Here is a 26,556-nt window from a genome sequence, read left to right as displayed (position 1 = left end):
CAAGAAGAATAAGAATGGAAGTAGCTCCAGAATCAGAGGCCATCAACAAGTCATTGGTAACTTTGACCAACGCCATTTCAGTGCTGTGAAATTTACAAAAACCTGACTGCATGGGTTCAAAGAGGTTAATGGTTGTAAGATGATTACAGAGTTGAGAGGCAACAACACGCTCAAGTATTTTTGCCAAAAACGGAAGATTTGAGATGGGACGAAAATTGTTAAAATCATCCACAGAACCATTTTCTTTCTTTGGTACAGGTGCAACAGCAGCAGTCTTTAGCACTGCTGGAACGACCCCAGTCTCCAGTGATTCATTTATAATGCTGAGGATGGTAGAGCACCAAACAGCGAAGCACGATTTAAATAGATTTGTAGGAATTGGATCCAGCAAACAAGTGGTTGATTTCATGCTAGTGAGAGCCTCAGAATTAAGCAGTGAGAAATGAGTGAAAGAAACACGGGTGAACCCAGATGGACGAAGGAGTGAAGTTACACCGTCAGGGTTAACAGAAATTTCTTTGCGAACATTGACAATCTTAGAATGAAAAAACTGTAGAAAAGAATCACAGAGCTGCTGAGAGACAGGAAAAGTGGTAACAGCATTAACTTGAAGCAATCTGTTTATGGTTTGGAACAAGTGTCTGGGATTATTCTGATTATTTACAATAGCCTGAGAGAAGTAAAAGGATCTTCCAGTCTCCATTAGAGCACGATAGACAGTCCAATGTCAATAGATGAAAACTGCGATAAAAATGAACCATTAGCAATCACAAGATCCAGCGTGGGACCCTTGTTATGAGTAGGGGCAGTTACAAACTGTGTGAAGCAAAAAAACAATCAATTAACGGCAGGAATTCCTTAACCGCCACAGAGTCACTCTGGTCCACATGAATGTTGAAGTCTCCCACAATTAGAATTCTGTCAAACTCAACATCGACTGGAAGTCCGCAATCTCTGACATAAAACCTGCATGTGCCTTAGCCTTAGGTGGTTTATAGACTGTAGCAATGATGGTAGATACAGGAGCGGAAATACTCAAGATCTGGCATTCAAATGATGAAAACTGGGGAACAGACACAGAGCTTATATTGAACTTCAGGGTGTAAACCACAATAATGCCTCCGCCTCTGCCAGATAACCTCGGGAGGTATAATACTCCAAAGCCCGCTGGAGTGATCTGGTTAAACAGGAGCCCATCATTTTCTTTATGCCAGGTTTCAGTTAAGAACAACAAGTCAAGCTTTTTATCTGTAAGAAAATCGGATAAAAGCAGCGCCTTGTTATTCACGGACTGCACATTGAATAATGCGGCATAAGCCAGGCTCTGAAGCGGAGACGACAGTGGTTTAATCTCCACACGGGGAACCGATATGAAATTGCTGTGATCAACACCAGTACGGAGCAGTTTGCTGGTCTTACGTCGACAGATAGGAACATCGATGTTAGGAGAGGATGACACAGCAAGACAGTGTCTCAAACCCAGATGGATATATCGCTTAGTACGTAGCAATCCAGCATCTCGACAGAGATTGTAAGAGTCTTTGGCTAGGCAATAAGATTTCTGTTTGAAATTCAGAAGCTGGCGTGTAGTGTACCTTAGCGCCATGGTCGGTGAGTGCACACTCGCAAGGCCAGAGCGATTGAAACTCTGTAGCGCACTGCGAGCACAAAGTCGTACAGTCCTCACACGCGGCCGAACCCGAGGCGTTGATTCAGAGTTACACGCTGCAGGTTATTCCAGATGGAACACAGAAATAAAAACTACAGTCCAGAATATATAAAATGGCACCACCACATCGCAATCATAACGGCACTAAAAACAATCTAACTTAAAAAACTCGCAGTTATTTAAAAAATAAATAAATATGGCTTAAAATAACAAATGAAAACAAACCAAACGGTAACAGGAGTGGCAGCAAAACACGCCAGCGTACCCTGTCACCGGAACCGGAATGAAGAGCTTCCAAGATTGACTACTGCCATTCAGGCCAGGCTGGAGTTCTGACAAAACTCCACTCAAGAATTACATTATTTTAAGAATTGTTATTTCCTATTAGAAAAGCTCAGTGTTTAATTATTATAACTATTGTTATTAGCAGTAGTAGTTTTAGTGTCATTGCATATTATTTCCTATAGTTTATTTTGCTTATATTTGCATTTCTTGCTTTAGCATTTAAGACATTACCTGTAAGACATTTTGACCTTCATAAATGTTTACAATATTTCATCTAAAGCATTCACTGAAAGTTCTGTAGTATCAACAAAGACCATGTCACTCTAATATAAATAAAAATAGCTGCTAATGATTGTGTAGCACAGACATTAACTGTGACTTTAACTATGAGAATTATGGGATGTTACCTGTGTACAGATGAGTTGTCTTCATGTTTAAAGTTCCCAGGAGGATCCATAGACTCATCACTCTTCATGGAGACACAGCTGGGTTCTGGTGAGTCTGGTCTCTTTCTCTGTAGTTTACTGCACAACATTATAGAGAGAGCATGAGACACAATTTCAGTGTCTCAATAATCAGCATATAAAATACAGTGAGAGAATTTGTATCATATGGTATGTCGTGATATTTCTGTTTAATATTCGTTATGGCCTCTACCTCTCCTTACACACTAGACAGCAGCAGAGGTAGTAGCATACAGAGCAGGAAGTTTGTGAGTGAGAACCTAACTGCCTCGAAGCATGAACACTCAGACACATTGTTTTTCATGGAGACACAGTAAAGTAACCGTGATCTCAGGGGTGCCAGGATTTTAGCACAAAACAATATTGTTTATACAATAATGTTACTTTGTACTTCCTATTCATTTTAGAATCAGTGTTGAATACTTGTATCTGTTCCATGAAATTTTATAGTCTGGTGTTTATGTACATTATATTATTTTCATAATTCTTATTCCCTATTAGAACTCCTTAATGTTCATTATTATAATTAATATTATTAGTAGTAGTAATAAATGAGGGTTAAATAAACATCTGTGTGCTGCACTTGATGTAAGTCTCACTCACGTCTAAAACGATTCAGAAGCACGTGGTGTTTGTGCTGGCAGTGGCGTAACCACAAATTAATAGTTTGTGATGAGGAAATATACAAAATAAAATACACCGAGTACCAAAATAACGCCCTGTCTGTGTTTAGTGTATCGTCTCATGTCTCTTTACTGTTCCACTGTATGGTTCATTTTCATAAGGACATCATTTTATTACAATCAACAGAATCTAGCAGTTTTTTCAAGTGATGACTGATAACTTCTCATGCTCAGTATAAATATTTGTTATTATTTTCATATAAACTCATTATATATTTCAGATATGAATATTTAATGACTAAAATACTAGGACATGGAAGCTTACCGGTTATTTGTGGGCGGGGTCACATTCTCTGTGTCCAGGTCAGGGGTCACCATGTTTGAATATTAGTGTAAACACAGACAGCTCATGGACACACAGCTGAGTCCTGAAGATGCTGATCTCTTCTGCTGGAATTACTGACACTCCTAGAAAACACAAAACAAACACACAGTTACAATTAGGGGAAAATCTTTCATCTCTCAACTAAAGAAAATGTTGCTCCTTTGATAAAACAAAATTGTGTGTGTGTGTGTGTGTGTGTGTGTGTGTGTGTGTGCTCGGAGGTGAGGTGAAGAGTTCAATAATCAGGGGAGGGAGACCTCTGCTGGAAGGGAGGAGACACAGTTTGAAGTATAAGTGTGACGCTTTAAATAAAAAAGTCAGAATCAGAAGGCAGCTGAAATGATTTGTAGTTAATAGAAGTGCTACTTTAAGTCTAATACACTTTCTCTTTAACAGCATTACATGGGTTTTAATTTAAATAAATGTATGTAAATTCTGAGCCAGAAGTCAGTAAGTCTGAAATCAGTTGAACTAAACAGAGATGATTTCTGTGAGACTAAAGTAAGGGTGTTCCATATGACTGTTTTAGACCGTGAACGATCCATGATCTGTATTTACAGAGGGATCACACGTACCATCATACTAAATATATTTTGTTCGCTGTGCTGAAAATGCTTAGACGCGTCATCTTGTTTTATGAACCAGACTGTACACTCATAAATACTGTCAATTGTTGTGTTTGTTGTGTCCCTTATGTATTTAAAATGACGGTTTTGTATAAAGTGAAGGAGCTTTTTCTGCTGCTGTTTATGTGCATCTAGATGAAGCGAGATTTCAGGAAGAGCTGCTGCTTAACCGCAGTGTGAAAACCTTCAACTAACCACTGACTTTATTTCTTTATACTCGAGTCCAAGCTGAAAATAAACCTCTCTGAACCGCTCCACTGTGAAGGTGTTCTGTCTGAACACGGCCCTGCTGCAGAGAGAAATGAAACCGGAAGTACTGTTTGTACAAACACAACGACGGGGGATTATTATACATCATCATGGCCTTTTCTGGACTTCCGTAGAAGACAGATCTTAAAACATATGATGTTGTTCCACACTAATAAATCTAAATCCCCCAAACACTGAATGTTCATCGAAGAGAGAAACTTATATATAAAATATATAACACACAGCTGATAAACAGCAGCTTCACAGGGAAGATGGCTTCAGTTCCGGGGAAGTGACGCAGTTTTCTAACTGCTGTTTTTTACACGAGTAAAATAAAATATAAAGTCGTTTCTGTTAAAGAAATAACTTACTTTTATTCAGCAGTCCATGTTGTGTGACAATAATATCACCGTTTCTGCCTGGTGTTGAGGTTTTTCTGCTTTTTCCAACAGAGACAAAATGGAGTCGAGTCTGAGAGAGAAACTTCTTCTTCTTCTTCCTGCTTTTTGTGGTCGGCAGAAACTCTTCCGCTTTCTGGTAAACTGACGTCACTACCTGTGACGTTTCGCTCCGCACCCTACCGGCTGAAGCCTGCAGAACGGGGCGGTATGTTAATAACCGGTAAAGAATAATAAGCGTGAATCAAATATTTAAAAACACATGGAAAATGATATCGCACAAAACTGAAACATGAATTCAAAGTTTTCTGAATCGCACACAAAAGCGTTTTCCTTGGTTTTATTACTGTGTGTTTGTGATCTCTGACAAGTTCTGCTCAGGTTTTCTTTTTTTGAACGCTTGCACTGTTTTTCCCTTCGTGCTTATTATTATTATTATTATTATTATTATTATTATATGATCACTTCCGCATGCTCCGCTTCTTTTCGTGGGTGAAATTGAGCAGTTGTTTCCATTTATTGATGTTCGCTTGTTGTGCATGCTTATGTCTTAAAATGAACCACATCCTAATGTTCTCATGTTAACCCTATGTAATATGTAACATATAACAACATATGTAACAGATATAACAAGATACGCCGGTGTCCAATGTCTATTGTGCACCAGAACACAACGCAGTGTAGCTAGGCAGGATGGGACCAGTTACACATAGAAGCGAAAAAGAGAAAAATATTAATGCATACATACTGTAAATGCATTCTGTGTTATGGGGGCAATCCCCTTTTCCTCCAAAAGTGAAGAGGAAAACTGATTAATGCCGTCTCTCCATCACTCCCAGAAACAAGTGCTACTGTAAATGTAGTCAGCGTAGTAAACAAGGCACATTATGTTACTATTCACAGAAAATTGCTGCAAATATAGTCGCTGCTTTCGGTTAAAACTGATTCACTGTGAGTGATGTGCCGTTCAGAAAACGAACCGACTCTGAGTCAGATCACTTAGATTCATTTTAAATTGGAAATAAATAAATGAATGAATGAATAGAGTTGAAGAAATGAACTCACTTCACTTTGCTGTAAAAGAGACTCTTTAGTTTATTTCTGCATGCAGCTGGAGAGATCACATGTTGGAACCACATACTGTACATACTGTTGCATGGCACAAGCACATACTGTACAGGACACACACACACACACACACACACACACACACACACACACACACACACGGGCAGTCTCGAATTTAAATCACAGGTCTTTTTTACATTCACTAATTCAGTCTCAGTGATCAGGACAAATAATAACATTTTATGGCTTGTGTTTTAAACTCATACACACTGTATACAGTCAGAATGCAGTGACACACACACACATATATATACACACACACACACACACACACACACACACACACACACACACGGTTGCTCTGTATGTGAGTGTGAAGGTCCATAATATTACTATTAGGTTATTACAGTTTGATTGTATGTAATAACATTAGTAATAACATTAGTAATAACAAACCAGGACTGCAATCCGAAGAGAAATAAAACACTAAAGCAATAAAACACACACAGCAATTAAACACACCTGTATTGCACGATGACATCAATAAATAAAAACACATTCGTCCGGTAAACATGACGTATACAATTAAACATGTGGTTTAAAGCTGCGGTAAGGAACTTTTCTTGGTTAAAAACGAACATAAATCAAATCAATTGTTGAACACGTCCATAAAAAATCAGTGTTCAAAACTTCATTCGTGACGTCATTCGCCTTCGCGTGGTTTCGTCACGCGCGTTAACAGAAAGAAGACGAGCCGGCTACTATATCACGTGTGTGGGGGCTGAGGAAGGTGGAGTGCTTGTAGCTTTTCCTTACAACAGTTGCTTAGAATTGAAACCGGTCATCTAGACGGCTGCTTTAATCTGGATCGTTCTAAACACAATCATCAGTCACATCTGGGGAATCAGCTGCTGTCAAAACCAAGGAACCTCGAACTGGTTCCTATTCGTTTGAAATCTTCTACACTCACTTGCTATTTTTCGTTTTTGGGTGCTGCCATTTATGGTGACTCGCGGTAAAAGTTTTTCTTTGCTTAATTTTGTTTAGTAGCGGTAACGGTTAAGAAGCACCGTTTCCGTGGCTGGCTCCATCTAGTGTTGAAACTGAGAAATGCAACAGAGTCGAGCTCAAGCTTCTCGTGTGGGCCATATTCAATTATATTTTCAGAATTTGCCGCGGGCCAATAAAAACTGGACCGCGGGCCAACCGTAGTTTGGACACCCCTGCTTTAAATAAAAAGTCCGAACCAGAAGGCAGCTAAAATGATTTGTAGTTAATAGAAGTGCTACTTTAAGTCTAATACACGTTCTCTTTAACAGCATTACATGGGTTTTTAGTCCATTGTGAAGGTGTTCTGTCTGAACCACGGCCCTGCTGCAGAGAGAAATGAAACCGGAAGTACTGTTTGTACAAACACAACGACGGGGGATTATTATACATCATCATGGCCTTTTCTGGACTTCCGTATAATGGTAAATGGCACACTTCCAAAGCGCTTCACACTGTGTCTCATTCACACACACCAATGGTAGCAGAGCTGGCATGCATGGTGCTAACTTGCCATCGGGAGCAACTTGCCCAAGTTCAGCATGTGGAGTCACGTGGGCCGGGAATCGAACCGCCAACCCTACGATTAGTGGACAACCCGCTCTACCACCTGATCCACAGCCGCCCTACAGCCACAGCCGATTTAGCCAGATTACAGGAAACCAGGCACAACTTCACACTGTACATAATTATTGTAACTTTTATACTTTTGTCTTACACTGGCACCTTGCACTGTGTCACTTTATTTTTCATTTTTATCTTCTTTTTTGTAATTATTACTATTGTTATTCCATTCTTCTTCTACTTATTATTATTATTATTATTATTATTATTATTATTAAATTCTCCTTTAACTATACTGATGCTTTGGCAATATTGCATGTAAACAATCTTGCCAATAAAGCACTTTGAAGACTGAGAATGAGAGAGAGAGAGAGAGAGAGAGATCAACTACAGAACTACGTCACCCATTTGAACACACTGATTACCTGAACACAGACTGAACACTGACACAGAACCACACTGACAAAATACAGACTCTCTCTCTCACACACACACACACACACACACACACACACACACACACACACACAGGCCATGGAGACGGTCACTATAAGTACAGACACACAGGACATGGTATTAAACACTACAACAGACACAATGAGTAACATTTACCCGAAATAAACTCACATATAAAGCTTTTCTTTGCACAGAATCAAATGTGGTAAAGAAAAACAGGCTTCCGGCTTTCCTTCTTCTTCTACTACTTCTACTACCGCCACCTACTGGACTGGATCACGAGTAAGCCTACGCGTGTCGGATTTCTACCAGTCTTTTCTTCTCTTCACATCTCCTGCTGCTGTTTATATTTATGTTTCAACTAACCACTGACTTTATTTCTTTATACTCGACTTTACTTGATTTTATTTCTTTATACTCGACTTTACTTGACTTTATTTATTTATACTCGACTTTACTTGACTTTATTTCTCTATACTCGACTTTACTTGATTTTATTTCTTTATACTCTTACATATCTCAGTGTATTTTATTTCTTTCACTTACCCGCAGTGTGAAACCCTTCAACTAACCACGAACTTTGTAAACTACGTTTCCATGGACAGCAGTAATCTAATTATTGCCCTTATTCTGAGTAAGACAATACTGTGATTAAGGTGTTTACACGAGTCGCTTTTAGAATACTCCTGTCATGTTCCCGTTTCTGTCTGAACCACCGCCCTGCTGCAGGGAAGATGGCTTCAGTTCCGGGGAAGTGACGCAGTTTTCTTACTGCTGTCTTTACACGAGTAAAATAAAATATAAAGTCGTTTCTGTTAAAGAAATAACTTACTTTTATTCAGCAGTCCATGTTTTGTGACATTAATATCACCGTTTCTGCCTGGTGTTGAGGTTTTTCTGCTTTTCCAACAGAGACAAAACGGAGTCGAGTCTGAGAGAGAAACTCTTTCACTTTCCGATAAACTGGTTCACTACTATTGGCTAGAGGAGGAGCTGTAGTGGACCAATGGTGACGCTAAAGCCCGCCCCCTCATTTACATGAAACTGCAGCTTTTGGGAAAACAAGCGGAGAATGCGGAAGTGATTATATAATAATAATAATAATAATAATAAGCGCGAAGTGAAAAACAACGACACTCCCTAGACTAGAATTCTATAGGAATAAACTAGAATTCTATAGGAATAAACTAGAATTCTATAGGAATCGGAGAATGCGGAAGTGATTATATAATATAATAATAATAATAAGGGGAGGAATATATAATACGGGGTACAGTATTTTTATAGGCACCATCGTTTTATTGATCATTTTCACTCATTAATTTCAGAATAATCACTTTCCAGGAATTGCTCAGAAGTGGCCTGCTTTGTCATCTTTCTCTCCCTGTAGGAGGTGGAATGAGTTTCTATGAAGACCGCCCATTCAAGTTATCTTCTCTCTCCCTGGATATATTATATAATAAAATGTTTTACTAAATGCCATTGTTCGCCGTGTTTATTTTACACTATTGACCAAACTTCTTTCGTGGGTTAAATTGAGCAGTTGCTTGCGTTCATTGATGTTCACTTGTTGTGCATGCTTATGTGAATGTCTTAAAATGAATCACATCCTAATGTTATCTTCTGTTAACCATAGAAGCAAAAGAAATATTAATGCATACATACTATGAATGTATTCCATGTTATGGGGCAATCCCCTTTTCCTCCAAAAGTGAAGAGGAAAACTGATTAATGCCATCTCTCCATCACTCCCAGAAACAAGTGCTACTGTAAATGTAGTCAGCGTAGTAAACAAGGCACATTGTGTTACTATTTACAGAAAATTGCTGCAAATACAGTCGCTGCTTTCGGTTAAAACTGATTCACTGTGAGTGATGTGCCGTTCAGAAAACGAACCGACTCTGAGTCAGATCACTTAGATTCATTTTAAATAGAAAAAAAAATAGTGTTCAATAAAATGAACTCACTTCACTTTGGTGTAAAAGAGACTCTTTAGTTTATTTCTGCATGCAGCTGGAGAGATCACATGTTGGAACCACATACTGTACATACTGTTGCATGGCACAAGCACTTACTGTACAGGACACACACACATACACACACACACACACACACACACACACACGGGCAGTCTCGAATTTAAATCACAGCTTTTTTTACATTCACTAATTCAGTCTCAGTGATCAGGACAAATAATAACATTTTATGGCTTGTGTTTTAAACTCATACACACTGTATACAGTCAGAATGCAGTGACACACACACACACATATACACACACACACACACACACACACACACACACACACACACACACACACACACACACACACACACGGTTGCTCTGTATGTGAGTGTGAAGGCCCACAATATTACTATTAGGTTATTACAGTTTGATTGTATGTAATAACATTAGTAATAACATTAGTAATAACAAACCAGGACTGCAATCCGAAGAGAAATAAAACACTAAAGCAATAAAACACACAGCAGTTAAACACACCTGTATTGCACGATGACATCAATAAATAAAAACACAATCGTCCGGTAAACATGACGTATACAATTAAACGTGGTTTAAAGCTGCAGTAAGGAACTTTTCTTGGTTAAAAACAAACATAAATCAAATCAATTGTTGAACACGTCCATAAAAAAATCAGTGTTCAAAACTTCATTCGTGACGTCATTCGCCTTCGCGTGGTTTCGTCACGCGCGTTAACAGAAAGAAGACGAGCCGGCTACTATATCACGTGTGTGGGGGCTGAGGAAGGTGGAGTGTTTGTAGCTTTTCCTTACAACAGTTGCTTAGAATTGAAACCGGTCATCTAGACGGCTGCTTTAATCTGGATCGTTCTAAACACAATCATCAGTCACATCTGGAATCAGCTGCTGTCAAAACCAAGGAACCTCAAACTGGAGAGAATGCAGTGAAAAAGGGAACGCGACAGAGCCCGTGCTGAAACCAGAATAAATATCAGCATGGCTTTTGAGACGTGGTGAAAGCTCCGAGATCTGAAGGGACTGAAGACTGACACAGACATGGCTTTTATTAGCTGAACATTTAAGACATTTCAGTGGCTCAGTATGTAACCAGCTAACATTAGCGCACGTGTTCGCTTGATTCAGCTAGGTATCGCGTTTCCCGTTTCAAACAGAGATGGCGATAGAGAGGCAAAAGTTCAGTACTGCAGCTTTAAGTTCAACAGAATTCAGCAGAATGTAAAAAATCACCTCAGCGCTTTGACTCGCTCGTGTCTGAGGCAGAGTTCACGCTAGCAAGCGACAGGTTCCTGGTGAGTTTGCGTCTTGTGGGCAGGTCACGACTGTTAATAATCTCACTCGTCGCTTGTTATCGCTCCGTAAAAAAAGAAACACGTTTTTCAATTTTTTGGGTTTTGCTAGATACCAGAATGTCCAGCGCACAAGGGCATGTGTTTACAGTACATGTAGAGCACTACACACTCGGTGTTGTGTAACACACACACACACACACACGTATACAGAAGAGAGACCGAGAGTGCAGTAGCGGCGATTTCCTTTTCACAGAAGATCTGGAGTCCACGTGTGCAGTGTGGAATCTCAGTGTTAGCGTTAGCGCTGTAGCTCGAAGCGACTAGAAGCTAACTTGGACCCTTGATAACACTCGTCATTTACAGCTTTAATAAAGTACAAACAAATCAATAAATAAACCCGGAGTTTTCTTACACATGTCCGAGTCAGGGCTTACAGTGATCTCAGAGTTAAGACCTCTGTCACCTGACCTTACCATCAGTGTGTGTGTGTGTGTGTGTGTGTGTGTGTGTGTTAGCTCTACAGGTTTCCCCATCTCTCTGGTGGAGGAAACTGATCCAGCTCACTCACTTCACAGTACTGTCTCTCACCGAGGAGGAACATCAGCTTATAGCGCAGACGCACCTTCTCCTGAAACACACACACACACACACACACACACACACACACACGGGCAAAGTGCAGCAATAAACACACTGCACTGTGGCTCCAAATAGCAAGAAGAAATCTATAATGTATCTGGTGTGTGTGTGTGTCTCAGTGTCTCACCTTAAGCGGGTTAGCGAGAAGCATGACCTGTGTGATGGAGGAAGGGGGCAGGACGGGGTTAAAGGGCGCCAGCTCGGCTCCTGACGGACTCTGAAGCTTCACTTTCATGGACTGAGAAAGAGAGAAAAGATTCATCTCAGTATAAAGCTGCAGAAGTGTCTCCTCAGTGTGTATCCTGAGATAAACTACGGATTGTATGCGTCATGAAGTCATCTTCGGGGGTGGGGGTGTGTGTGTGTGTGTGTGTGTGTGTGAGAGACCTTCGGCACTGCGGCCTGTAGCTCGATGTTCTTCACTGCGAGAGGAGCCGTGTTCAGCATGGACACCACGATGACGAGGACGTCGGGTCTCCCGGGAGGACACTCAGAGCCGAAGTGCAGGAGGACGCGCACTCCGTCTTTATCGTACGCAGTCACAGGAAGAGTCTTACCTACACACACACACACACACACACACACACACACACACACACACACACATACACCCCTATAACCAGTCTCATTACACTGATTAAATTAAACTCGTCCCTTTCTCACAGAATTGTGTTCAACTGAACCCTTTCACAGAATGTAAAGTAACCCGAAGCGTTTGATTTTAAACCATTAAAACACAGTCCAGGTTAAACAATAATTAATGCACTGTGTGTTTTAGATCCTTAAGAAATGACAGAAAAACAGCCTATGAACATCTACCCCCCTTTCCCCTCATAAAAACATCATTCCCACCTTCTGACTCGGAATAAACCTCATCTCTGACATTTCACGTATAGAAATGACTGTTTAATATATAGACTATAATTGCTGTGGAGTGAGGGGGTCCTTGTGGATTGTTCGAAATATTCTAGGGGTCCAAAGCTCACGAAAGGTTGAGAACCACTTGTCTAGTCTATGAATTTTTAAAAGATAATGTCGTCTGAAATGGAACACATTCGTTTTTTTTTACCAACCTGACTATGGAAAAATAATATTCCTACATTCCAACTGGGAAAAAAACTTATTGTCTTTGGACTGGGAGAAAATACAATTCCCACTTTCTGTGTGTGAAAAAACACAATACCCTACATTCCAACTGGGGGAAATCACCATTATCAGACTGCACTTCCCACCTTTTAACTGGGACAAAACTTCAATCCGTACATTCAGACAGGGGAAAAGCACACTTTCCACCTTCAGACTGGAACAATAACACAATCCCCAATTTCTGACTGGCAAAGTGTTTTCAGTCTTTATCGTCTTGGATACTTTGGGATAAAAGTGTCCACATGATCTTCTAATGATTTTCAGCTTAGATACTGCTGGACCTGTTTCATAACACCACTAACTGTCCCATATCAATAATCAGAATCCGCCAGTTAAGAGACGTTATGCATTTTACCCAAGTACAGACATGGAGAGAGAGAGAGAGAGAGAGAAACAGAGAGAGAGAGAGAGAGAGAGAGAGAGATACAGACAGAGAGAGAGAGAGAGAGAGAGAGAGAGAGAGAGGTAGAGCGTTTGTGGATTTTACCCATACCGATAACTAAGTTAACCGATGACTGATGAATCAACCGATAGTTCTTAAGACTGATCCTGAATGAAAACTTAACACTCAAAGTAAAATATTCCTGAACTTCATTACAAAAATAAACAGTACTGACTGCACCATGAAAATGTACTGTACTGTTTAACATGTAATAAATATAGAAATATTAATATATATGAACTATTAGTAAATATTGAAGTAAACAAACAAACATCCAAAAAACACTTCAAATAACACAACAAAATGGAGATAGTTCCAGCAATCAGGGCTGATCTGCAAATCTGTGTGTGTGTGTGTGTGTGTGTGTGTGTGTGTGTGAGATTATGTAGAGTGTGTTGTACTGGTTATACTGACTGGTTTTGATGGAGTCCAGGGGAACATGTAGGTTGCTGAGGGATGCCTCAGAGCGCACGGGGTTTCCCTGTAGAGAGCGCAGGGGCGAGCCGGGCATGCTGGAGCTGATAAATGGGTTGGAGGAGGAGAGAGAGGAGGAAACGCCGAAACCCAAACCAACACCGGTGGCCATGACGGGCTGACCCGAGACACTACACACCAAAAAACAATAAGAAAATAGCACCAGTCAAACGTGTGCACACACACACACACACACACACACACACACACACACACACACACACACACACACACATACATACAAAGTGATGAGCTACATCCCAAACCCCATCCCACAGCACTAAAGAGTATTCTAACAGTTTAATAATCAGCTAGCTCCTGTATATAAGCACACAGGGCCACGGCGATGCTCTCTTGACTCACTGACGTGTTAAACACTATGGACCAGAGCTGACGTACTAGTTTCAGACGCTAAATACAGCAGTCTGTGGTTTGTCACCTCACACACTCACCATGTCATTTATTCAAGACAAGCTCATGCTCTGTTTACCACCACACCAACCTTTACACTTCAGATAAGAAAAGACACTTATAAAAAATTATATTATTATTATTTATAGAATTCACGCGTTGAAACGTTTCTAGACAACTCTATAAGAACAGATTTGGAAATTAATGATGATGAGTCTTTATTAATCACATATACACATGCACAGTGAAATTCTTTTCTTCACATACCCCAGCATGTCAGGAAGTTGGGGTCAGAGCGCAGGGTCAGTCGTGATACAGCGCCCCCTGGAGCAGAGAGGGTTAAGGGCCTTGCTCAAGGGCCCAACAGTGGCAGCTTGGCAGTGCTGGGGATTGAGCCTTTGACCTTCCGATCAGTAACCCAGAGCCTTAACCATCAAGCCACCACTGCCCCTCACATTGCTTTTTAGCGAACCTCTTCTTACACAGTGTATTTACTACCCAGAATGCACTATTGTTTCAGAACTCTGTCTTTTTATCTAGAACAGCACCATGATGGAGAAACGTAGGAGCAGTGTCTCACCTCTGCACCTCTCCCAGGTTCAGCATGGCGAGATCCTGCAGCCCCTGAGTCACCATGTCAGGGTGTGTGGGGTGTGTGGGGTGGCCTGAAGTGTGCGCAGGAGGAAACACGGTCCCTGGTGCTGCTGCTCCACCGGAGAACAGGTCGAGTCCAGGAGGAGCAGGAGCCTGGCAGAGCGAGATGCCAGGTGATTATATATACAGGATATAATCAGTATAAACACCTGGTAGATAAATGATGTCATTTCCTTAACGATCAAACTAAATAAAGGCCCAAGAGGACAATTGAACAATTATGATGTTTTTGTGATCAGAACATTTTTGCCACTACACACTGCCACTGACATGGAATAGAAGAACTGAAGTTATTTATTATGAAATTATACACAAAGTACTATTGAGTCATGGCCATTATTTTCCATAAACCATTTTAGTTTCAATCCATGATCATGTTGGGCTTACGTGTCCGGGTCAGTGGACAAACAAGTTGTCGTCATCACCATCATCATCATCATCATCATCGTGCCAGTGACAGCAGCCATGCGCTCCCAGCCCGTAAACCCTTAACCTCTTATAGAGCCCAGGTCTCTAACTGCCTCAAATGTGGGACATGAGGGAGCAGGTGTACCTGTAAAGACGTCCACTGGTTGGACGCGTCCTCCAGTTTGGGTCTGCTCTGTACCGGAGGAGACTCGTTCAAGCCTGCAGTCATAATAATAATAATAATAATAATAATAATAATAATAATAATAATATACAGCACTGAGAACACAGAACGCTTCTTTGAACCAAATGCAGTAAAGACAAGTTTCAGATACAGAAAAATCATATAAATTAAAGATGGATAAAATAGTAATAATAATAGTAAGAGGAAGAAGAACAAGAAGGGGAAGAAGAATAAAAATAACACTAAAATACTAACTCATTTTAATGAAGTATTTAAATAATTGTTGTTTTGTTTTGTTTTTTACCAGGATGAACAACATGTATTAGAATGTTTTTGTACATTTTATAAAATATAAAACTGTAAGGTATTTTCATCCTTGGTTTTTACATATTTTTTAAAAAAAACATTTAAAACACAAAACTAAATAAAAAATGAAGCAGTACTAATAAGACCATCTGTATTCAAACATCAGAGTTTTTAAAAACTGATTGAATGAATTTTGATAAATCAGTTCACTGATCATCCTTAACGTCTCTCAGAGGGAAACAGAAAGAGTAAATGAAACGCGATTAGTAAACGTCACCTAGGGACAGCAGCTCATCGTCGAGCAGAGAGTGGGCCGGTGACGCCTCTGAGGCTTTGTGAATGGGGCTGCTGGTCTGACTGGCGGATCCTCCAGCCAATCGGCGAGGAGGGGGCGGGATCACCGGAATGCTGCAGGCAGTTTGATTGGACAAAGGTGCTCTGGAGAGTTGAGTGGGCGGAGCTGTCTGGGGTGCAGGCGGTTCATCCAGACCAGCGAGGTCAATGAGTGTGTCTGTCTCACAGCCTGAGGAAGACAAACGTTAAGAAATCTACACGAAATACGGGAAATAAAATGTCTTTTTATAAAAATCAATTAAAAATCTGTTTGGGAAAAACTTTTAGTTCAGAGGGGAAGGTTAAAGTTACAGTAACAAACAAAACAATAAAGACACACCTCACAACGCTCATTAAAGCGACTTGTGTGGGTGTATATATGTGTGTGTATATGCGCGCATGTGTATACGTGTGTGTATGTGTATGCATATATATATATATATATATATATATATATATATATATATAATTTATTTATTTATGTGTGTATGTTTGTGTGTATGTATATATATGTGTATGTGTGTGTGTGTGTGTGTGTGTGTGTGTTTACCTTTCCCGAGTGCTGTTTTCTGTTCCTCAGTGTTGTCTCCTTCCGTCTCGCCCTTTACAACCTTCTTATACAGGCTTAATACTCTCTCCAGCTCATCACTGGCCTGAAGAATCTCACCTGCTCACACACACATACACACAAATCCAAAGTGGATCTTTACATTACTACATAGACCATCGTATGTTATTTAAAATAATGGCACCCTTTCACCCTTTATAATGTACCCTATATCTAACAGCAAGTCATTTCAGTGTCTTTTACAGTGGACTTGGTCATGAGGATGAGTCTGAAACACTGCTTTCTGTGGTGTTCGCCTCTGTGGCTCGTTATGAAATGTTTATTTCCCTTATATTTCTAAATTTCTCTAACTGTTCCTCCTGTTTTAATTTGCAGTGAAACGAAGCCGTGAATGGCTCCAGTTGCTTCTTTTAAAAAAATAGTTTTTACCTAAACTAGTGTCGTGGTCCTCCGTCTCCGTGGCCAGTTTGAATGCCGTGCGTCTCAGTTTGTCACAGCGCTCATACAGCTCCTGCACACACAGCGGGACAGCGGGAGAGAGAGAAGTTCTGCATGAAATACACTCTGAACTGATAAGAAGTGTGTCAATCAGAGAGACAGAGGCCGTGTTTATTCACATTAGGTTCATTCCGGAGGTCCAGGCTCACCTTGATGAGGTCACGGTCTGCGTCTGATGACCTGTCGTGGTCGTAATGACTCAGCATCTCGCTCAGCAGCTTGACATTATTGTTTACCTCCTCCAGCGTGTGCATGCGTCTTGTCATTTTCTGAACCCGAACGTCGTCCTGCACACAAAGCCAATCATGGCCTGCGATGTTAACAGGCCCCGCCCACAATTATACAGTATATATGCACACTTGAGCACCTTTTTAAGCAGCTTTATTACACCTGATTATTCATCTGGATGGTGAGAGGTAGAAGATCAAGATTACTGAACAGATGATGTGTAAATGTGTGTGTGTGTGTGTGTGTGTGTGTGTGTGTGTGTGTACCTGCTGATGGATGTGATGCACATGTGTGTGTGTGAAACTAAGATAAGCAGTCCAGGTGAAAGAGCGATAATGTTGCTTGCTGACACCAAACGCTTACATGATAAGTCCAGTCTCCTTCACTTCCTGCAAATTCTAATAACCTTGGGTACTAGTTCCCGACACTAAGGGGGCGGAGCCAAGAGAAGCCTCTGTGGTGTGAGGTTTTTATAACATGAGATACACCAAGTGAAAACGCCGCTACACCTCAGACACAAGGTTATAAATCACGCCCTGCGTTGCTTTGTTACCTTGTTGCCATGGTAGTTACACATCCTCACCTTCTGCTTAACATTTCGGATTAGTTTACATAGGACATGATAAACATTAATATATTATAAAAATAAAAATGAAAACACACCTCCTTCACCATGTTCTTGATCAGCCTGTTGGCCTCCTGCAGATCCTCGGGGTTCTTACTCCGGAGCAGCTCCGCCAACAACTACACACACACACACACACACACACACACACACACACACACACACACACACACCAAACTTTCTATTTATCGACACAGAACAAAACAAAATCGATAATACTTCGGATTGTATTTTCTTTTTATGACATACTTTTTCAGAGAGAGAGAGAGAGAGAGAGAGAGAGAGAGTTCCCTGTGTTCTGTGGTATAAGAGGAACAAAACGCTTCGGGAAAATAATCAGCTTTATTTCATAATTAACAGCGACTCTGCATCACCACCTCCGCAAAACACAGCTGATTATTTCCCCGTAACAGCACCACGCAACAGGAGCGCGCGCGTGCGTCCCTTAATTTGTTGTGTTACAGAGTTCAAGTCATCAGGTGTCACATGACCTCACCTTGCCCATGTCCTCGTTGTCGAACACCGGGTTTTTGGGCCGAGAAGGCGGAGACGGGATCAGAGTTTTATCAGCCGTCAGCTCAGGGTCTGATGAGATGAGTCCTGCGCCAAAGGTTAAGAACATAACGATCATAATAATTATTATGTTTAGTATAATATAACCAGAGTTGACGGTAGAGCAATTAATAAAAACGTCTCAGTCTGAGTGGGCACCAACATCTGAAATACAACTGTACACCATATTATAAACATTCCTGCTCCGTTTATCCTGCTGATTATACAGCAAGTGTTCCATTTGTCCATTTTATTAAACTTGCGTTATGTTCCTGGTTCATTTGGGTTTACGCCCACTTAACAACGGGTAACTCTGCAGATGTACAACTGCTGGCTGTAGACCACCTGTAGCTCTCCCATACAGTCAACAGACTGGGACCACTATAGGAACGCCCCCACGGAGTCCATTCGTTTTCATTCTCAGCAGTGAATGACATGATAGTGTGCGAATGTCACTGCACTGATGATAAACAGTCCAGCAACAGAAAACCTGAACATTTAACATACACTGTACATGGAAAAAATAAGAGCTACTCTCTCTAACTGCACGCCTACAAGGTGACCAACAAGATAACAGGGCATAATGCAACTTGTGTGTGTATATAGCATGTGTATATGTGCGTGTGTGTATGTATGCGTGTATATATAATGTGTGTGTGTATATATATATATATATATATATATATATATATATATATATATATATATATATATATATATATGCATACATACACACATAGTTTTTCTTGCCACTGTATATACACACACACACACACACACACACACACACACACACACACACACACACACACACACACATATATATATATATATATATATATAAAATGTAGTATTGTCTGAAATAGAACACATTAGTTTTTTACCAACCTGACTATGGAAAAATACAATTCCTACATTCCGACTGGGAAAAATCTTACTAATTGTCTTTGGACTGGGAGAAAATACAATTCCCACTTTCTGTGTGTGAAAAAACACAATACCCTACATTCCAACTGGGAGAAAAAAGTATCATCTTCAGACTGGAACAAAAACAATTCCCAATACCAGACTTCACAATTCTCCATTTCTGACTGGCAAAGTGTTTTCAGTCTTTATTGTAGAGCTGCAACAACTAATCGATAATAATCCATAATGAACATTTTGTAAATGTGAGAAATGACATTTGCAGGAAGCTCCACTTTTTGTTCATGTCTACAGTAATTGCTAACATTTACAAAATGAGCGTACAATAAATAATAAGTCAATTTAATGAAAGTAAAGATCCATGTTTAATAAAAATCTTAATGAAATGAATAAAAAATTTGAGTTTGTTCAGTTTTATACATGTTCTCATATTTATAGCTTTATTTTGTTGTAATGTGACAAGTAATAATCTCAAGCTTTACTGGGTTTTATAAGATTCTTATATAATTCTTTGCTCTTTTTCATACTGTGGGTTTTAGTGAAGTGTATTAAAAAACAAACATCAACAACAAACACAACAATTCCAATTTGGTCTGGTTTATAACGTTCGCTGGCAGACAAAGCCATGGATTTAACCTAAAGGAATGTGGTTATTCCTTAAAAACATCCCTTAAATTAACTTTGATAATGGATTATATGCAGAAACCATGTTGTTTTTGTTTTGCAGATTGACTTTACTATAGTTTTAGTGCAAATAGACCATAATAAAAATAGAAAAAAATTGTCCATTGGTGGTTGCTATGGTTTTACTAATAAAAATAATTCATAGCTACTATGGAACAAATATTTTTCTTAATATTGGTTTAGAAACTACTCAATATTCTGTAAAACATGGCCTTTATATTGAGCCATTACTGATTATTTTACAAAGATCCAACTAAATCTGTTTATTTTTGTACTATAATAATTCTACTGTATTTAAAATGAATAAAAAGATCTGACACCTCGTATTTTTTTCATTAAATCATTTTCCCCACCATTACTGACATTTAAATACTGTCAATTTACTGTGTGCTTCATAATCTAAATCACAGAGCACATATTCATGCAATAGTGAAAGAATCCACCTTTGTGCAGTTATATATTAACTGATTAAAAACTGTAATTAATATCACACAATGTTTAGAAGTAGCAGAGTCTTTCATACTCCCACATATGAAGTACTGTGAAATAAATAATTGTCACGTAGCAAATACCCACACAAGATCATTACATCAAGGAAAAACAAACTTGAATGCACAAATGGAAAACTTTTATTACTGCTAAGGGTTCAAAATGTAAGCCACGAAACAGAAATGCAGAATGACAGTTGCTGAATCAGATGCAAGCGATGATTTCCAAACAGCAAGTGAAGCAGAGGCCAAAAAGGATGGAAACGAGTCCGATGCTGAAACTGCTGGAAAAGGAAAATGAAAAAGATACAGGTAAGACATACATCCTCATGTAAACTTGGGCTACATCACATTCTACACCCACCATTTAAACCGACACACTGTTGGTCAGGCTGCAACATAAGATGATTTATATATATATTTATTTTAACCAAAATAATCATCATAATTATAAAGAAAAACAGTTCCATGCATAATAATGGATAGAAATATAATATTCCCATCAAAATATTTTCAGAATAATCTGTAAACCCAAATTTCTTATCTTCTCAAAAAGGATAAAGATATAATAATACAAGCTTGATAAGATGTAAACAAATGAGACTATAAATATGGACAAGACTACAAACATGTAACCGAATATTGTCACTACAGACACAAATTGTTTGGCATACGTCACAGAAAAGGGTTGAAATGTTTATGATGTCAAACACCAAAAATACTGGTGTGAAAGCACAATTAAAGAACAGTTGTCCCAATAAATACATCTCTCTCTTCATTCACCCTCATGCCTTACCGCACTGGTCTGACTTGCATTGTGCTGCTGAATACGAATCATTTCAGAAGAGTATCTCAGCTCTGTAGGTCCAAAGTGACCAGAATTTAAAATGCAGCACAATCAATAACTCCAGTGAATCCCAGTCTTCTAAAGTGTTCCCCTTTATTTGGAGAAACAGACCAAGATCACTTTAAAATATTGGTATGTCACTTAAATATTTGAAAATTCTGATTGAAAATGTTATGCTTACACTAAATTGATATATACAGTTGTGCCCAAAAGTTTGCATACCCCCTGCAGAATCTGCTAAATCTTAATACTGTTAACAAAATAAGATGGATCATAAAATCCCATGTTGTTGTTTATTTAGTCCTGTCCTGAAGAAGCTATTTTACATAACAGATGTTTACATATAGTCCACAAGACAAGATTATAGCTGAATTTACAAAAAAAAAAATGACCCAGTTCAAAAGTTTACACACCCTTTATTATTAATCCCGTGTGTCGTTACCCGGATGATCAGCGACTGTGTTTATGTTTTGTGAGAGTTGTTCACGAGTCCCTTGTTTGTCCTGTTCTTCAGAAAAATCCTCCAGGTCCTGCACATTCTTTACTTTTCCAGCATCTTCTGCATATTTGAGTCCTTTCCAACAGTGAATATATGATGTTGAGACCCATCTTTTCACACTGAGGACGACTGAGGGACTCGTACACGACTATCACATAAGGTGCAAATATTCACTGATGCTCGAGAAGGCAACACGATAGATTAAGAGCCAGGGGGATGTAAACTTTTGAACAGGCTGATCAGTGTAAATTGTTATTTTTCTTAAAGAGCTTTTTCTTCATTTAGTATCGCCTTTCAGGCGTTAAATAAGACAGTTACATGTCTCCCAGAAGACAAAATACTAACAATTTATTCAATTATAAAGTGATTCTTGATGCATTATTTGCATATTTGTTAAAAAAAAGAACAAAGACGTAAATAACCAGTAGAACAAATACAATATAAAAAAGAAACAAATGAAATAATCAGTACTTTACATTTTTTCATTTCATGTCTAACAGAAACATTCAAGAAATAATACATTTGATTATTCAGTTTCTGAATTATTTCTCACTTGAACGCTTCACAGTACATTAATATGTCTGACAGGCAACTTATTCCTAAGGTCACAGTTGGATGTAGACTGTGCAGAACATTGATTCAGCCTGAATTTATGTACAAATACATATCTTTATTGGAATTATCTTTCCACCTTTATACATTACTACATTCAAATATAAATGAAAGAAATTTACATTCATATTTAAATGATGCATTTAAACATGAACATTTTTTAACTAGCAACAATTTACAAATTGTTTATTTAAAAACAAAACCATGTGTTAAGACTTTAGTTTTATATGTCACAAAAAATAACAGGTATTAAGTTTAATATAAACACGACATTAAGTATTACAATATTAAGTAAGTACGTAAACATCTAGCTTAATGTAATAAAAGTACGGGTAACACTTTACAATAAGGTTTCATTAGTTAACATTTTGTAACGACTTTAGTTAACATGAGGTAAGAATGAACAATACTTCTACAGCGTTTATTCATCTTCATTTCAACATTTACACATACATTATTAAAATCAAAAGCTGTGTTTGTTAACATTAGTTAATGCACTGTGAACTAACGTGAACAAACCATGAATGACTGTATTTTTATTCACTAATATGAACAAAGATGAATAAATACTGTAACAAATGTATTGCTCATTGTTAGTTCGTGTCAGTTAATACATTAACGAATGAGAGCTTATTGTAAAGTGTCACCAAAATAGGAATCTTTAATAAAAGCAAAAGCAATCTGAACAGTATGGTGTGGAGGTGGGGTACATCTGAGGAACAGCATTTAAGCAGCTTTTTAATTTATCTAGTTTTAAATAGTTTGATGTGTATATATTAGAGCTGCAACTAACTATTATGTTCATAATCAATTAGTTGGCCGATTGATGTTTTTCGATCCCTGCCCCTTACACACAGCGGAGCATTTTGGATACAAACAGAAGTTTTTGCTCGTGCAGCACAGTTTGATCTCCGCGGTGTTTAATATAAAATTCTTCTCTGCCTTAGAGGACTTTCTTCCTCAGTCACTTGACGATTACTCCTCCGTCTGATGGAGACTGAGGTCTTGTTGGGAATAAAAGGTAATGGTGACATGAACAGTAAACTGAAGAAAGTCACTGTCTGTGACTCTGGGTATTAGGCTAAACTTTGCGGTGTCACATTACATGCGTATGACGTCATGTGCCACTGACTAGGAAGTGGCTTATATTTCTCGTTAGTAAAAAACCAATAGTGTTCCATTTGAGACGATATTACCTTAAAATTCATATCTAAAATTCATACACTAGACCAGTGTTTCCCAACCGGGTAAACCAGATCGGCTTTGTCCTCCTCTTGGGCGAGGTAGGTGGCCCATACCCAGGACAAGCTCCGTCATGGTCGTCTCCACCGGCAGTTGAGTCTTGCTATCTCTGTGCGACTGGCTGGGACTGCTGGGAAGCCTAGCCAGTCTCTCCCCAGGAGTAGTGACACCAGAAGTTCCAGCACAAGCCCCACCTGTAACAGCGACTCATCCCTACGATCCCAACCCAGACCTCGGCGACATCTCCGCACATACGGGACACCGAGAGGCTCCCGCACACTGTGGTAGCACAGGGTAAGATCACCGGCCAAGTGTAACTGTGCTCCTCCAATCGAGGAGGGTTGGGATGGGCATGCTGCCTACTTCTACAGTGACGATGGGCGCTTGTGGATGGTGCAGCTGGCTAACCAGGGTTTGTTGGCCTGGGAAGGTGATGGGGCGAGTCAGTCAGAATGTGCTCGTCGCGGTCGGCATGGGCTCGTCCCAAGGTGAGGAGTTGGTGAGGCGGTCCTCAGGAGCCGGTCCATGGTGACCCTCCCTGCGACTACCACCGTGCTGAGCTGCTCTGGTTGCATCCATCACTTAGTGATGCGGAGCAGAGTGAGCTCTGCAAAAAATGGTTTGAACTCCTAAACGGTTGCTGCAATATTTTTGTTAAACCCCTTAAATTAAAGTTGTAACTCTACACTTCAGTCACGTCTTGATTGCTTCATTTCAAATCCATTGTGGTGGTGTACATGTGCAAAATGACAAAATTGTGTCAGTGTCCAAAGACTTATGGACCCGACTGTATATTACTCCTCAACATTATAATAATTAAATGCTTTTAAAAAAAATCTATTTAATATTTATGATGTGCTGCATGTGCTGTGCAGGTTTCTGCAGGATTACTGCACACGCGGATCATTCTCTGATCTGGATCTGATCGATAATCTTGGACCTGCCATGATCCTCAGCGACAGACTCACATTCCTCGGTGCTTACTGTGTGTGTGTGTGTGTGTGTGTGTGTGTGTGTGTGTGTGTGTGTGTATAAAACATGTTCCTCAGTTCTCTATCTGTTTTAAAAACCTCAGCATTGCACCTGGAAATCACTTTTTTTGGTCTCATTATTTATATAAATCTAATAAAAGGGTACATTATTAATGATGAAGCCATTACAGAGCTTCTCTTCAAGATACATCAACACATCTCAGAAATGACAGATAATTAAATCAGTGTTTTAATTTGATATGACACTGCTATTTTTATTATTTATGGTTTAAATGGTTTAGTTATGTTTCATCATTACCTGAAATAACAAAAACAATAAGGACCCCTGTATTATATTTAAAGGAGAATCAATCGCCTGATTGGCTAAACAGAATGTTAGAGGACGACCGATAATGGATGCTACCGATACCAATAACTAAGATCAGCAGTACCTGCCGATAACCGATGAATCGACCGATAGTTTTTAAATTGATACTGAATGAAGACATAAAAGTAAAAGTTAAATATTGCTGAACTTTATTACAATAATAAACAGTGCTGACTGTACCAGGAAAATGTACTGTCCTGTTTTTAAATGAAATAATATATAAATATTAATATATTAACTATTAAAAATATAAAATTATATAAGATGTACATCAAACTGAACCAAAGAGTAACACTCCAAATAACAATAGAGACGTCCAAAATGAATAAAAAACACTTCAAATAACACAAAAAAAAGTCAGTGATGGGTTTTATTTCGCCTCTAGAGGGCACTCTTGTAATGACAGCGGACCTTTCTCAGCGGCTCCCATAGGGGGACGCAACCCGGAAAACTACTGGTGTGGATTTGTTCTTTTTGATGTGGATAGAAAAAGCGGCTGGTTTTCAGTGCTGATTAATCGATGGACATCTACACAGCATGGATGTGCCAGGTTTCACTGCGAACTAGCGAGTGGACACGAGCCATACCAAAGTCTGTGTGGTCTAACGGGTATTATATTGGAGCTTGCACAAAAAAAAAAAAAAAAAAAAAAGACTTCTATTGGACAAATTAAAAGAGCCAGATGACGTTTTAGTTACTGAAGTTAAGGCGACAGCTGTGTTTGTGCACCAGTATGGATTTATTTAGATACATTAGTCCACAAGTCAATAGAAGCTCCTCAGAAACATTGTAACACAGATGCGTGTATGTGTGTGTAGGGAAGTACCGCGAGTTCCACCGGCTGTACGGAGAAAAGAAGTTCACCGAGGCAGCAAAGCTCCTGCTCTCCCTCATGACAGCAAAGATCGCCCACTCACACACACACACACACACACACACACACACACTTAAAATCCACACCATTTGCTTTTTTTTATCAGGTTTTTCAGTTGTGATTGTGTGATAAATCGTTTATTTCACTCTTAATGTAATGTTCAGCACAAACTGAAGTGTAAATGATGGGGCAGTGAGATGAAAATATACTTTTCTGACACTTGAAGTCATTTTCACAGTGGATGATGCGTGTTCATAAACCGTGATTAGTGAAAAGGAAGCTGAGAAAGCAGTTCACAAAGAACGCTGTTTATTTGAAGAACATGTTAAATCTCTGACAGAGTTCACTGTTTTCAGTTTGAGTTTTTTTTCTTCATCATTGTATATTTTTGTCCGTTTCTTAAAAAGTTATGTTCGGTACATCTGGCACAAA

General features: G+C 39.3%; 2 protein-coding genes across 27 annotated transcripts in view; both read right to left on the bottom strand.

The window, feature by feature from the left end:
• The window catches only part of LOC128616309 (uncharacterized), a 250,341-nt gene that overhangs the window by 148,905 nt on the left and 74,880 nt on the right, over positions 1-26,556 (bottom strand). For 24 of the 25 annotated variants that reach the window (XM_053638889.1, XM_053638893.1, XM_053638880.1 and 21 more), the window contains one exon: positions 2,362-2,478. The exons of the other annotated variant lie outside the window; for it this stretch is intronic. In XM_053638889.1, coding sequence (XP_053494864.1) covers positions 2,362-2,478 — 117 coding nt within the window. The remainder of the gene's footprint in view (positions 1-2,361; positions 2,479-26,556) is intronic. 25 annotated transcript variants of the gene reach the window in all.
• Positions 11,528-19,127, bottom strand: LOC128616315 (ADP-ribosylation factor-binding protein GGA3-like). Of its 2 annotated transcripts, XM_053638909.1 has the most exons (12): positions 18,540-19,127; positions 18,082-18,162; positions 17,340-17,477; positions 17,122-17,203; positions 16,675-16,791; positions 16,069-16,314; positions 15,447-15,520; positions 14,820-14,986; positions 13,769-13,959; positions 12,154-12,323; positions 11,894-12,004; positions 11,528-11,755 (listed from the first exon to the last, which is right to left on the bottom strand). In XM_053638909.1, the coding sequence occupies exons 1-12, from the start codon at positions 18,672-18,674 to the stop codon at positions 11,645-11,647; spliced, it is 1,623 nt and encodes a 540-aa protein (XP_053494884.1). In that variant the 5' UTR covers positions 18,675-19,127; the 3' UTR covers positions 11,528-11,644. The 2 variants fall into 2 exon arrangements, with proteins under 2 accessions (XP_053494884.1, XP_053494885.1); XM_053638910.1 differs by lacking the exon at positions 18,540-19,127 and having other exon boundaries at positions 17,340-17,500; positions 18,082-18,147.

Source organism: Ictalurus furcatus, chromosome 12 (genome assembly GCF_023375685.1).
Source record: "Ictalurus furcatus strain D&B chromosome 12, Billie_1.0, whole genome shotgun sequence".
Taxonomy (NCBI): domain Eukaryota; kingdom Metazoa; phylum Chordata; class Actinopteri; order Siluriformes; family Ictaluridae; genus Ictalurus; species Ictalurus furcatus.
The sequence above is the reverse complement of the archived record's forward strand: the minus strand, read 5'-3'. Positions and strand labels throughout refer to the sequence as shown.

What these genes read in the sequence shown, in the direction of transcription:
- LOC128616315 (XM_053638909.1), bottom strand. Translation starts at nt 18,674, where the DNA reads ATGATCGTTATGTTCTTAACCTTTGGCGCAGGACTCATCTCATCAGAC. An exon ending in ACAACGAGGACATGGGCAAG is followed by an intron (nt 18,163 to 18,539) that starts GTGAGGTCATGT and finishes GTGTGTGTGTAG; the next exon opens with TTGTTGGCGGAGCTGCTCCG. An exon ending in CAGACCGTGACCTCATCAAG is followed by an intron (nt 17,204 to 17,339) that starts GTGAGCCTGGAC and finishes CTGTGTGTGCAG; the next exon opens with GAGCTGTATGAGCGCTGTGA.